This window comes from Petaurus breviceps, unplaced genomic scaffold (genome assembly GCF_028583685.1).
Source record: "Petaurus breviceps papuanus isolate PSGF00001 unplaced genomic scaffold, PetGlider_PUasm1.0 563, whole genome shotgun sequence".
In the NCBI taxonomy this organism is placed as follows: Eukaryota; Metazoa; Chordata; class Mammalia; order Diprotodontia; family Petauridae; genus Petaurus; species Petaurus breviceps.
The window spans coordinates 1,014,637-1,029,423 of NW_027186380.1; the positions used below are offsets into that span (position 1 = coordinate 1,014,637).

The 14,787-nt window shown below is 43.2% G+C and overlaps 1 protein-coding gene and 1 long non-coding RNA gene across 2 annotated transcripts; both read left to right on the forward strand.

Annotated features, from left to right (window-relative positions):
• The first annotated feature begins 719 nt into the window (after positions 1-719).
• LOC138173110 (uncharacterized) lies at positions 720-8,470 on the forward strand. The gene is made up of 3 exons (XR_011171323.1): positions 720-838; positions 1,868-2,039; positions 6,834-8,470. It is a non-coding gene; the product is annotated as an uncharacterized lncRNA (long non-coding RNA).
• A 2,177-nt stretch (positions 8,471-10,647) lies between these two features.
• On the forward strand, positions 10,648-11,154 carry LOC138173118 (zinc finger protein ZFP2-like). Its single transcript, XM_069103040.1, has one exon. It carries the CDS (start codon positions 10,648-10,650, stop codon positions 11,152-11,154), a length of 507 nt encoding a protein of 168 aa, XP_068959141.1.
• The last annotated feature ends 3,633 nt before the right edge of the window (positions 11,155-14,787 follow it).

Sequence of the window (14,787 nt, forward strand, 5' to 3'; positions counted from 1 at the left end):
GCTGTGCAAGGTCACCATCCTCACTTTCCCCTCCAGAGCCAGATATCGATCAGGACGGCAGGAGATGGCTCAGGATTCAGTGGGAAACCTTCGGAAGGAGTGGGGCACGGGGAGATATGAAAGGTTAGGATATTCTGATCACAGGCAGGCAGGTCTGACTTTGAGAGCAAGGAGAAGCCGGGAGGTGGCAGTATGATGGGGACTGGTAGTTCAAAGAGATGACCATCTCCAGAGGTGGTGGGCCAGGCAGAGTGGAGATGGAGCTTCTGGGGTTGAGATTTGTGGCTTGGGAGGCCCAGGGGTGAGGGGGGCCATTTCCACGTCCACTGATTTCTAGAAGTCTGAGGGCAGAGGGTGGGGATGAGAGGAAAGCGGGTACCTGAGCTTTGGACCGCGGAGGTCAGGGAGAGGCAGCGACAGGGAATGAACACCTGGCAGGAAGTGCTCTGATCTAGGACCCTCCAGTTTAGTACTGAGAGGATAGGATTGGAGGTAAGCGGTACTTCAAGGCTCTCAGGGTGTGGGCGGCTGGAGTGGGGCTCAAGGAGGGGGTGGGGCTCTGAGACAGGGGAGAAACCCCCCCCCCGCCTTTCCTCCCCCCCACCCCGCAGCGTGACCGACTAGTGAGACCCCACATTTGGAAGCGCAGCTCCGATCACCTCCTACAAGAATCTTTTGTGGCCGCGAGAGGGAGCTCATCTCCGGCTGCTCCAGGACCAGGTCCCAGACAAGACCCAGTCTAGCTCCTGGCTCTCCTCCAGACCCCATCCCTAGCCTCAGCTCTCGCCCGCCTCCATCAGCCCTCTTCTCCTCTGTCTTCCTCTTGGCTGACCGACCGGTGAGTCTTTCCCCCTTCCTTATCTGGATTCAGGAATCCTGCCCTCATCCGGTCCCCTCCACGTCCCTAGAAACCAGGAACCCTGCCCACCCACTCCCCATGAAAGGGACCCAGGCCTCTCTCCTCCCTGGTCCCAGATCCATCACTCTTACCAGGGGTCCTATTTCCCCCGCCCCGCCCCCCGCCGCCTCTCCACCACTCTTTGAACTGAAACCCAGGTATGTTACATCCCAAATTCTCCGCCTCCATCTCCTCCTGGTACGGAGACGCTCTTGACCCAATAAGCCCCTTAGTATTGTCACAGTGCTCAGGGTGTCTTACCCACTCTACTGCCCAACGCAAGACCATGCCCAGACCTCCTGTCTCCCTGACTCAACTTCTTTCACAGCCCTCATTTCCATAGCAGAACCCAGGATTTCTCTTCCAGCCTCCCCCTCACTTTGGACTCTCTCTCCTCCTTCTGGGTTCTCTCTAGTTTCCCTCCCTGTCCCAGCCCCAATAGATTGCTCTTCATCCTCTCTCCGTCCCCTTATTCCCAGTAGAGATTGTCTCTCTAAGACCCAACCTGGCTCTCTCCATTCCCAGACCTACATATCTGACACCTTTCCCATCCTTAACCTTCCCCTCCTATCCTCTAGATTTTCATCAGTCAGGTTTCTAGATCAGAGGTTCTTAACATGGGGTCCATGAACTTGGTTTAAAAAAATATTTGGATAAATATATTTTAAAACAATTGGTCTCCTTTGTAATCCTTGCTAATTTTTGCATTTAAAAACATTCTGAAAAATGGCCCATAGACTTCACCAATTTGCTTAAGAGGTCTATGATGCAAAAAAGATTGAGACACCCCTGGTCTTTACATAGGGTTTCTTTTGTGGGGAGTGAGGCTGAAATGGGGGGAGATTAGAAGGGAAAAGGCAATGGAGGTAGAAATCTGTTCAGACCTTTTATGTTTCCAAAACTTCTTTGACTGGAATCTCTCCCCTGATGGAAGGACCTGGGGCTCTCATCTTCCTTGGTCCCTTTTAGGTTTTTGTGGAGAAAGTCAGTAACCTGTCTACAAGGGGAAAAGAGAGATCCCCTCTTCCTCTGGGAGTTTCCTCCCTTCCCAGCTCAGCCTGTAAGGTGTCCAAGTCTGACCCAAGACAGAAGCTTAGAGCCAGAGGGAATGGCTCCTGGGACCCAGAGGACTTCATCCCTGGTAAGTACAGTCAGTCCACAGACTTGAAAAACATTAGCATCCTATAGACAGAGAACAACAGAAGGAGATTGTATGGGAATCTGTCAGTGTCTACTTTGAATATATATGTATACACACATTCATTTAAACATATATACACAATGTAATAACACTTCCTGTTTTTCACCCTCTTCATCTGAATTTCCTTCTGCTCATTTCTTTAAGCATTTCAGCTGTTGTGTTGACTATTCATCTCTCACCTCCTACCTCCCACCCCCCTTTGTTTGCCTGAATGCTCCCTCTTGTGGCAAACAACATTATTACAAACTAACTTTATATGGGGAAAGCTTTGACCAGAGTTCTGAAAGGTTTCTCAGCTATTTTCCTTTACAGTATCAGTGTGTAAATATTCTGGTCCTGCTCACTTCAGTCTGCCTCAATTCATACAAGCCTTCCTAGGTCTTTCTGAATCCCTCCCATTCCCTCTTTTTAAGGATACAATGATATTCCATTTCATTCACAGACCAGATTTTATGTTGGCAGGAATCTTAGCAGTCAACTCTCTGGCCCAGTGCCTGACCCTCGAGTCGCTTCTTTCACACACCCCACCCTTTCTTAAATATAGGCAACCTATCACACTTTTGGACAGCTCTGTTGAGCAGGAAGATTTTCCTTCAACCCAGCCTCATTTCACCTCTTTCTAACTTTCCCTTATTGTTCCTTATTCTGCCAAGCAGAGAAAGTTCAGATCTTCCTCTCTGACTGCCCTTAAGATGCTCAAAGTCAACTATCATTCACATCTTACAGAGATCTTTTCTCAAGATAAAAGCTCCAAACTTCCTTCTAAACCTAATTCTCAATGGCCCAACATCATAATCCACCACCATCTTGGTCACCCTCCTGCTCTGCACCTCCAAAGAACCTTTCTAAAATATAAAGTCTAGATCCCAGAACGAAAGTTCAGTGGGGGTCTGACCAGAGCAAACAGGGAGGCCTAGGCACCTGGTTTTGTGTCCTGGATCTCTCATAGTGAAGCCTCAGATGGCATTAGCTTTTGGGATGGTAGTACCATATTCTTGGTCTTGCAGTCTACTCTGATCTGTTTCAGGTGAGCTTTGGTCTAGTCATATCTCTCCTATCTTGTGCTTGAGAAGGTGGATGTTTATTCCCCAGTGTAAGCATTTACATTCATCTACATTAAACCTAATCTTACCAGAGTTGTGTAAGTGGAGAGAAGGAAGAAATGAAAAGATCAGATACAACGGATGTTGAGAAGGTAGAAGCAACAAATGTTGGCATCTGACTGGATATCACTGAGTTGAGGGAGAGTGAAGATTCCAGGACAATGCTCAGGTTTTTAACCTAAGATAATGAAAAGTTGGTGGTGCCCTGGGAAGAAATAGTAATGTTTGAATTTCAGGTGTCTCATCTGTGCATTGAACAGGTTATTTCTATTTCTGTCACCAAAACCAAATGCTTAGATGACTGCCATTCTCTCTTATAAGTTTGAAGTAAATAGTGCTTCCCCACCCCCATTCCTGTTTTTCCATCATTTCTTTTGATATTCTAGGTTTTTTGCTCCTTCAAATGAAATTTATTATTTCACCCAGCTTTGCAAAACATGTCTTTGGTAGCTTGATTGGCATAGCATTAAATCTTTAATTTAACTGTGGTAGTACTGTCATTTTTCCTTCTTATGACACAGCCCATCCATTAGCTCTAATTATCTCTCCATCAATTTAAATTATTCTTTATTTCTTTAAGTAACACTTTGTAGTTGATTATATTATTGTGTGTCAGACCAATAGATTACAGCACATTTCACAATAAATTCTAAATGGATGTGACCTGAATATTAAGGATCATAGGACAAAAAATCGAGAAGAGCCTCAGATAATATACTTTATGCTATAGGAGGAAATGAATTCTTAATTGGATAAGGGAAAGAAGAATTTGCAAAAGGTGAAATAGATCATTTTGATTGCATGAAATGGAAATGCTTTTTCAAAAATAAAATCAAGGCATCTAGGATAAGAAGGGAAGCAGTTATCTGGGGAAAAAAATCTTTGTAGAAAATTTCTCCGATGAGGCTTTGGAATTCGAGATGTTAGTTGTTAGACAACTCATAGCAACAGAGCAGACCAAAAGGCATTCCTCAGTATCTCATTGCTCAAAGGATATGAATAGAGTTCTCAAAAGAATTGCAAACAATTAACAACTCTCTGAAAGAAAATTCCAAATATGCAAGTAGTGCAAATTGAAATAACTCTAAAATTTTGCCCCACTCCCACCAAATTGACAAGGATGACAGAAGGTAGGGCTAGTCTGTATTAGAGAGATTGTAGAAAGATGTAATGGGAATGGCCAGGTAATTCACTTTTGGCACAACTCTGACTCAACACAACAGAATTGTAAGACCATTTAGAATTATGTAGATCAAGTGGCTAAACTGTCCATTCCCTTTGAGGTGATGGAGATTTTGCCATTAGGCATATACATGTAGCAGCAACCACACTGGTATACCCAGGATGGCTGCTAGCACAGGTTCTTACATCTGCTTTACTAAGAAAGATAGCTATTTAATGGGTCAACAATCTTTAATTCTTTTCACTAGTTCAGGGGAAACGTCAGCATCCCTAACTTCAGAGAAAATACAAGCAGAGAAATGAAGACCAACAGACAGGGCTCTGACTGCTGGAATCAACTATACACTTTACATACATCCCTGAATGGAGAGAGTCTGTACATCTGTGTAGTCAGGGAGCTCCAAACATAGGGCCACTCAAAGTCTCAACCAGGGAATCATGAGATCCTTCTCATAAGCAAGCCCCCAATTCAAAATACCAACTCAGAGTATATATACACTTCTCAGAGCCAGAAGGCATCACTACCCTCATGACTGAGTTTCTAATTAGAAATTAATAAAAGGCATGAAAGCTTTCCTACAAGCAAGCCTCTCCTAAGCAAGCTTCCCTAAATGGGCTCCACCTGAGGCTTATTAATGGGTGGGGAAGATCTTATCCATTAATATTACAATGCCCCAAGAAGATTACTTCTGGAATTTTAATAGTAGCACATAACAGGAAACAGAGGAGATACCCATTGATTTGGGAATGACTCAGCAGACTGTGGTATGTGGATGTGATGGAATATTACTGGGTCACAAGAAACAGTGAATTTGAGGAAGATAGAGAAGTGTGGAAGAAGCATGAAGTGAAGTGATGGAAGGAGACTGACACACTATACACAATGAACAGACTGACTAGTGGTTATCCAATATAATAACTAGTAGTTAAACAATAAAAAATGTTTTTGTATAAAGGATGGCTCTATGGTGTTGAGCACAACCCCACCTTCCATTCCCTTAATTGATCTGTAAGCAACAACTCCACCTTCCCTTCCACTGATCTGTAAGCAGGCATTTTAGCATACCTTTACCCTTTCCTTCTCTTCTATTGATCTGTAAGCAGGCATTTTAGCATAGCTTTACCCTTTCCTTCCCTTCCACTGATCTGTAAGCAGGCATTTTAGCATACTCTTCCCCTTCCCTTCCTGTGGGTGGGGGTTTCAGCCTAGGGTAAAATCCCTGCTCCATTCTTCCCTGTCCCCTGTCCCCCCCTCCACCTCCTACCAGGTGTTCCCCATCTCTACCCATTCTGGTTTCCTTGTACCTCAGCCTAGGAAAACTCAGGAAAATTCAAATATACACTGATCAATCACTGATTGTAGTTCGGTTTATGTAACCTGACTATTGTAATCTCTTTAAAAACTGGCATACTGTTCATGCCAATTCACTGTCTGATTTGGGTATGTGACCCCAGCAGTCCCATGGTAATAAAATCCACTTCCAACTTTAATCTTAGGGATCTTCTGTCTTACTCCTTTATGCCCAACAATGGGAGATGGCATATATGGGAGAAATCTATGCAATATAAGACAAAAGGCAAGTTTATTTGAAAAAAGTCTCCATCTTTAGCTTGTTAGATAAGATCTGTAAGATCAAATCTGTTTCAGGAAAGAAACAATATGAACCTTTTTTCTTTGTCCTCTCTTCATTAATCCAAGGGAATATTCTTTACAAACTCCTTTGTTCTTGCCAGGTCCTCATAAACTATTCATATAATTCTCTCAAAGAGAGTTTTTTGAATATAACACTTGGGACACTGATGATAAAGAAGCTGTTTTACATCACCTTCTCTCTGTCTTCTCCACAGAGGCTCTAATAACCTAAAAGATCACAAATAAAAGTCATACTTTCTCTTTGACTCCACAGGGACAAGTACTTGACAGGAAGACATTTCTCAACTCTCTTCCAGTTGCTGACACAGACTGTTTCTCTCATCATTGGATTTACTCTTACCAATGATGGTTTCACAGGTTTGCTCTGACACTCATCCTGGGCCCCTTGGCCAAATCACAGTCACCTGCCTTCTATGGGGCTTGTTTTCTCCTCTGTAAATGGTTTGTTGTATGGAACTGGTTGGTGGGTTGCTGTCCTCATTCTTGAAGAAGACCAAAATAATGTCACTATGCTAGAGTTAAGTTACAGTGTGTCTGTCTGTGGCTGATCAGACAAATGTGAGCTCAGAATGTTCTACCACAGGTCAGGCACAAACAGCCCATGTGAACATTTGGGGTAGATACTCTAAATTTGCACATCTCGTGTTTCTTTTGAGCTACTTCAATTCTGCTTTGATCATAGATTCTCTGATGTGGGCACACTGTGCTGGGCAGTCCTGTGCCAGTGTCTCCCATGTCACACAATCAACTAGGTCATTGCCAAAGTCTGAGCCTCTAAATCCTTTGTTGTTTCAGAAATGTGTGACATTCAAGGATGTTGGCGTGTTCTTCAACCAGGAGGAGTGGTGCTCCCTGGACCCTTCACAGAAGAAGCTGTACAAGGATGCTGGAGATCTCTCAGAACCTGCTCTCCCTTACTTTCTGACTCCATCAGTGCCCAACCATTTGGAACTTTCTATTGAAAGGGCTGCCTTTGCTCCCTCCCCAGCCACTTGGAGAAGTGTGTCAAACATTCACGCATGATTGAAGATGAAAGATGGCTAGTTCCTTCCTGTTGAAGACAGAGACCTCTTGCTCCCTGTTCTCACATCAAAGGTCCTTGCTTTGTCTAATGGGAAAATGGGAGTTTCTTTTGTTTTTCCTTGGGTAGTCTCTTCTCAATTCTAGAAAGTTTTAGGTCAAAGACAGAATCAGAATTATAGACTCTCAGACTCATATGTGACGTCAGAATCGAAGTCCCACTTGGACCATAGTTTCCTCAAAAGCATCTCTAGGCACTCACTGGTCAATGAGCTTTTCTTTGTGGCCTTCTGTGATAGTAATGGCATTTAAAGTTCCCCCTGTATTGGCTTGGTTTTCAAACTGATTGTGTTAAAACCCAGAGCTTGTTAATCCCACCTGTGGGATGGACTTTTTGATGTGAAAAGAAAGTCCTGAACTGGGAGGAGCTGGTGACGTAGATTTGGAGAGACAAGTGAGAGGCGGAAGATTTTTTTGGAAGCAGCACCTCGTGGAGAGAGAGAGGCTAAGAGAATTGCTGGTGGCCGCTTTGAATCGCCCTGGACTTTTGAGACCTGCCCCCTGAGCTGCCAAGGACTGAGGATACATGGCTGTTTTGCTGGAACTTTGTCTGTCTGTTTTGATGTTATTTTGCCAGATTTGTCCACTGGTGAAAGACAGTCCTTTTGTTGAAGAAGTCCTGGAACCTGGCTGTTCACTAAGAAGCCCTGAGACTGTCCTGCAGACAGAGAGTGAATACTGTCCACTGGTGAAGGACAGTGCTGTTGTTGCAGGGGTCTGGAGACTGTCCTGCAGACAGAATGAATACTGTCCACTGGTGAAGGACAGTGCTGTTGTTGCAGGGGTCTGGGAGCCTTTCTGTTGGTTCAGAAGCCCTGAAGAAGGATTTTCTTGTTGTATGTTTACAGAAATCCTGGGAGAGGGCTTTGCTAATGTGTTCAGGGGTTCTAGGACTGTTCTACAGACAGAGGATAAATTCATGAAGGGACTGGCAATGTATCTTGTGGCCTTGCTAAGCCTTGTCTCCCCAGGAACTAAGATTGCTGAGAACTTGCCTCTTGTCAAGATGAAGAAAAGACCTCCATTTGGGTATTAAGTGCTGTGTTTAAACTTGATGTAACTCTGGGGTAGATTCAATTGTGATCCAGGGGTGGGGAACTTTTGACCTTATGTTTGGAAACTAATCTCCATTTGAGAAGAGGGGCTTTGTGGTGGACTTAATTAAGGTATAGCCTAGGGGTGGAGAAGTATTTAGAACAGGGACTTTGTAATTGATTGAATGATTGGAAGGTCCTGGGGTGGGGTAGTCCTTGGAGATTAATCACATTTAGTAAATGCTGTATTTGGAATGATGTCATGTTTTGATCTTCTCTGTTCTGGGTTTGTTACTGAATAAAATGGAGAGCACCTATGCTGGTATTCTGAACCTTGGGAAGTTGCCTTTCTTTTGGCATTATATTACACCTTCTGGTGCAGGAAACCCTGTAGGTCTTTTCTTTTTGGAGGGGGGAAGGCAGGGCATTTGGAGTTAAGTGACTTGCTCAAGGTCACATGGCTAGTAAGTATTAAGTGTCTGAGGCTGGATTTGAACTCAGGTCCTCCTGACTCTAGGGTTGGTGCTTTATTCACTGTGCCACCTAGCTGCTCTGAACCTACTAGGTCTTGCTGCAGTCCCTTTCCCTGTTGAAAATGCCTCATTATTACAACATTGATTTTTGACACCAAGCCTCAATTTGCAATTCAGCGATGCTAGTCCTATTCTTAGGGGTTTAGAAGAGTAGATATGGCCTTTTTCTTCCTTGACACTTCCCTTAATTCCACTAAAAATGCCAGAAATTTTAGAGTTTGCCTGTCCTTCCCAGAGGGAGATGGAGAAAAACCCAATTCTGTGATTCCAGACTGGCTCCATGACTTTTCCTGTTTCCCTTTTGTAACTCCCAGCAGCATCATATAGATTATTCCTACGAATTCCTGGGCATCACTTTCTGATCCTTCCTAAAATACCCCCTTTCCTACACAAAGGAGTGAATTTAAAGGTTTCTGTGACCCTTTGCTATTTACCATGATCAGAGCTTCCACTTTCCAAAGCAGATTGGATCTCAAAGTTGGACCAAGGAGAAGCACCATGGCTGCTGGAACATGAAGACCCAAGGATCTCCTGTACAGGTGAGTGAATGAAATTAGGAGGTTTCAGGGCATTTACTTCAGGAAGTCATGCCAATGTTGGAAAGGGTATTCTCCTGCAATCTTCCAAGGTTATTTGCAAAGGACTGAAGTTGCCTACTGTGAGCCCATTTATAGTCTCTGTGCATCAACATAACTCATTTTCCTGATGTGTCTTGTTTGATCTTTGCCTGAATTCTTGGAGAAAGAGTGCCTCTCATAATGACTCTGAGCTTTCTCTTTCCCTATTCTTGGGGACTGGGTCTCCTTTGTCTTAGCATTCTTTCTTCAGAGTCATGTCTCCATATTGGTAACAGAGTGTGCCTATTTCTTAGCTTAACACAGCACCTGTATAGAAATTGACCAAGCACTAGGTCCTAAAAACCTTATAAACAGATGTGGAAAAGTAGAAATACAAAATACCTCCTCTGCTGAATATAACAAAAATTATATTTAAATTAGAAAAAGGCGTTAGAAGAAAGGACATCAACTTTTTCAAATCATACTCAAGGGAAGAGTCGATAAACATTCCATTGCCTAATAGGTATAAGATGTAATCCTACCTCCTGAGAGGGACGGAGACAGAGGAGATGCTGACTGCTCTGTTGGAAGGATGAGGTATAATTGGTCAATAGTATATGCCCCATTCTATAGCTAATCACACTGATGGTAGTCTGAAGATGTGCTTTAGGGACAGATGAAAGGTCAATAGAACAGTGGACCAATTGTGATAGATAAGATGGAATAGAATTAGGATATCTTTTGAGTTTACATTTAGGATTCAACAGTTCATCTGCACACCTAGAGGTTGAGGGAGGTGGGTCTACAATATTCATCTGATGCAAAAAAAGAGCTGAATGTGTCAAAGTCCTGAAACCACAAAAACAGCCAGGAATGAGGCATGGCAAGGCAAGAAAGATGAAGCAAACTTAGGCTGTGTGGATAGAATCAGTGCGTCCCAACCAAAGATGCTGACAAGCCTATTGCGCTGAGGTCTGTGGTGATCTCACCTGACTAGTAAGTCCAGTTCTGTAAAAAGAATTAACAAATTGAAATAAGAGAAATAGGAGGGGCACATGTGGATGGGCTCTGCTTAGCCCATGGAAGGAGGTCCCCCACAGTAATGTGAGGGCAGACCTCATGAAGAATCAGTGGTAAAATACTGAATGAATAAATAAACGAATGAGAAAACATTTATCAAATAATTTATGCTGTACAAAGCATAGTGCTGAGGGCTAGGGATAAAACAAACAAAGAAAACCAGAGGGAAGGAAGGCAATGGAGGAGACCAAAGTGACATTAATGTAAATCACATTAGTTTCTGCTAAAGGAAGTAAGCAGATATATTTCTGTTTTTTTTAAACATGTTTTGTTTTGTTTGCTTTCTTCAGGAAGAAGGAATAGACCTAAAACCCTTGCCATCCATATGAGAATACACATTGGAGAAAAGCCTCATAAATGTGATGAGTGTAACAAGGCTTTTGGTCACAGTAAGACCCTTCACACACATCAGAAGATTCACACTGGAGAAAAACCTTATAAATGTGATCAGTGTGAAAAGTCCTTCCACTTCAGCTCATACCTGGCTGTCCACAAAAAGATTCATATTGGAGAAAAGCCTCATCAATGTAACGAATGTGGGAAGGCTTTCATGCAAACCACATCCCTTATTGTACATCAGAGGATTCATACTGGAGAAAAACCCTATAAATGTAAACAGCGTGAGAAAGCCTTTTACTGCAGCTCATACCTGGCTGTCCACAAGAAGATTCATACTGCAGAAAGGTCGCCCCAATGTAATCAATGTGGTAATGTTTTCAGAACCAAAATGAACCTTGTTTTACATCAGAGAATTCATACTGGAGAGAAACCAAATGAATGTAATGACTGTGGGAAGCTCTTCACCCGGAGCTCCAACTGTGCCTTACATTAGAGAAGTCACACTGGAATGAAACCTAATTAATCTAATTAATGGAGTAATCAGGGACTTGATGACAGAGAAAATTCAACCATCAGATGAATCCATATGAATGTAGTTATTTTTTCCCTCTTTTTATCAGTGCAGAAAGAAGGAAGAAGCAGGTGGAACTTTATATTTCCCATAATTGGGAATCATATTAAGATGTGTAGGATGGGCAGAGGGAGAGGGAGTAAGAAGACCTTCACTCTTTTTTTTAAGCAATTGGGGTTAAATAACTTGCTCAAGGTTACACAGCCAGTTATTTCTGGGTGGGTGCTAAGTATCTGAGCCTGGATTCGATCCCAGGTCATCCTGACACTGGGGCTGGTGCTCTTTCTCGCTGTGCTACCTGGCCGCCCCAGAAGACCTTCATTCTTAACAGGACAAAGAAGGGTTGAACACACACACACACACACACACACACACAAATTTGGTGTAGAATAAGTCAGACTCAATAGGGGGTTAAGCAAGGTGGGGAGGGGGGTTAAATGGAGGATGATGATGGGGAGGGAATAGTCAAAAAGCACAATGATGTTCTCTTGGGAGGTTGGATTCCAAAGGGGGTATTAGAAGGTAAAAAAAAAGTCAAAGAAATGGTACAAAGGAGTCCCCATTATTTGGGTAATGCCTGGGTAATGCAGTCAATACAGTGTGGGGCTTGGAGTTGGAAAGATCTAATTTCAAAGCCAGTCTTGCATACTTAATAGCTATGTTACCCAGGGCAAGTCACTTAACCTCTGTCTACCTCAGTTTCCTAATAGGTAAAATGGGCATAATAATAGCACCTACTTCTCAGGGTGGTTGTGAGAAACAAATGAATTAATACTTGAAGAGTGCTTTCTGGATCTTAAAGCATTTTATACAAGCTAGCTTTTAATAATATCTAATGGGATATTACTCTATCGTAAGAACTGATGACAGGGACAGTTTCAGAGAAACTTGGGAAAATTTATGTGAACTGAGACAAGGTACTAAGCAGAACTAGGAAAACAATCTATGCAAATAATAGCTACCCACCTCCTGACACAGAGGAGATGGCTGTAGGGTACAGAACGAGACATACATTTTTAGACCTAGCCAAGGTGAAAATTTGTTTTGCTTGATTATGCATCTTGTTGCAAGAGTTTCCTTTTCCTTTTTTTTTCCAATGTGGGGAGGAGGGAGGGAAATAAAACCAATGCAAATGAATAGTCATCATTTATTTATTTTTTTAAAATTTATTTATTGACTTTTAGTTTACAATATTAAGTTCCACAGTCCCTTGAGTTTCTAATTTTCTCCCTTCCCTCTCCCTCCTCTCCCCCCCCACCCCATGGCAGCATGCAATCAAATATAGGATCTATAAATACCTTCACTTTAAACATTAGTCAAGTTGCAAAGAAGGATCATAACCAATGGAGTGAACAATGAAAAAGAAGGGTCAAAACGAAGGAGAGAGCAAGCAATTTGCTTCACTCTGTATTCAGACTCTGCAGTTCTTTCTCTGGATGTGGATCTCTCTCTCCATCATGTGTCTTTTGGAGTTGTCTTGTAAGCCTGCATTGCTGAGAGGAATCCAGTCTATCCAAGTTAGTCACCACAGATATGATGTGCCTGTAACTGTGTACAAAGTTCTCCTGGTTCTGCTCTCCTCACTCAGCATCAGTTTATATAAGTCTCTCCAGGTTATTATGAAGTCCGTCTGCTCCTCATTTCTTATAATACAATAGTATTCCATTACATTCATATACCACAACTTGTTTAGCCACTCCCCAATTGATGGGCATACCCTTGATTTCCAATTCTTTGCCACCACAAAAAAAGCTGCTATGAATATTTTTGTACATATAGGTCTTTCTCCCATTTCTATGATCTCTTTGGGATACAGCCCTAGAAGTGGTATCGCTGGGTCAAAGGGTATACACATTTTTCTAGCCCTTTGGGCACAATTCCAAATTGCTCTCTAGAATGGCTGAGTCAGTTCAAAACTCCACCAACAATGCATTAGTGTTTCAATTTTTCCACATCTTCTCTAGCATTTATCATTTTCCTGTTTTGTCATTTTAGCCAATCTGACTGGTGAGATGTGGTACCTCAGAGTTGTTTTGATTTGCATTTCTCTAATCAATAGTGATTTAGAACATTTTTTCATATGCTTATAGATAGTGAAGGTGACAGACCTTTGTGGATGCCTCCACAGCCACCAAAGAACTTCCTCTCCCACAGGTGCTCGACTGGCAGCCACCAGGTGGAGAAGGTCAGTATATGCTCCCTAGTCTCTCTTAGGCAATCCTTTCTGTCCCTTATCATTGCAGCTCTACCAGAATGGAGCACCATAGTCTCTCTTATAGAGTATAGTTTCTGGGAACCCCCTTCAACTCCTGGAATCTTCCCACTGGATCTGGGGCCTGAGGCCATAGGCCTTCCATTAGCACCAGGACTGAATCTGCTACCCTTAACCCAGCCTAGCTCTCCATTGTCTGTTACCTCTGGATTGCCTCCAGCTGTTTCCCACCCTGGATCCCAACAGAATCTCATTCTCTGGGTTCCTGGAGTCTGACCTCAGTCCCATAAAGATCCCCCTTAGATACCTCCTCAAAACCCTCCCCCAGTCTCTCCTCTAGACCTCTAGATCCCTCCCACACTCTTCCTGTATATAAGATCCATCTTGCCTCCATGAAGGGGCTGAGATTCAGTCTAGCACAGACTCACTCTGTGTCAGATTATTCTGATCTGCTTGTCAATACAAGCATCACAAATACTTAGGCTCCTTAAGAGTCTACCCAGTATGGTGAATCTTTAATAAACTCGGTTTTACTTTGACTGAAAGAAGACTTGAGTAGAATTAATTTGGTAGGACTCAGCATGTTGGTATTTTGGGGTGCCGAGCAGCATGAAGCCCCAAACCTCAACATCTCCACATAGAGGATCACTGAGCTCTCAGCATCTGCACTAGAGGAATCCAGGGGTGGTCTAGAGGAGGAGTTTGGGGAGGGTCTTCCCTTCACCCCACCTCAGCTTCTATGAATAACTCTATGAATAGCTTGGTACATATGGACCCTTTCCTTCCATCTTTGATCTCTTTGGGGGTAGCAAGCATTCATTCAGCCCCTTTCAATTGACTGAATTTTAGAATTAGTCTCTTAAAGGCAGCAAAGACCTCAGCAACCAACTTTCTAACAAGTGTCTGAGCAAGATCAGAGGGAAGATCTCATGCCAGGCCTTAATGGGCAGGGTGGGGAACCTGGGACTGGAAGGGCTGAGCCAAAAGCTGGCTGGTTCCCTGGGGCTCTCCTCTTACCTCCATTTCCCCTTCCCATGTGGCTCAGCCTTTGCAAGGTCAGTACTGGACTTTTCCTCCAAGAAGCCATATCCTCTTCCCTTCACCCCACCTCAGCTTCTATGAATAACTCTATGAATAGACTGGTACATATGGACCCTTTCCTTCCATCTTTGATCTCTTTGGGGTAGCAAGCATTCAGTCAGCCCCTTTCAATTGACTGAATTTTAGAATTAGTCTCTCAAGGGCAGCAAAGACCTCAGCAGCCAACTTTCTAACAAGTGTCTGAGCAAGAATCCTCCCTTACAATACTGGAAGGGCCTTCTTTAACACCCACCTCTCCCTGT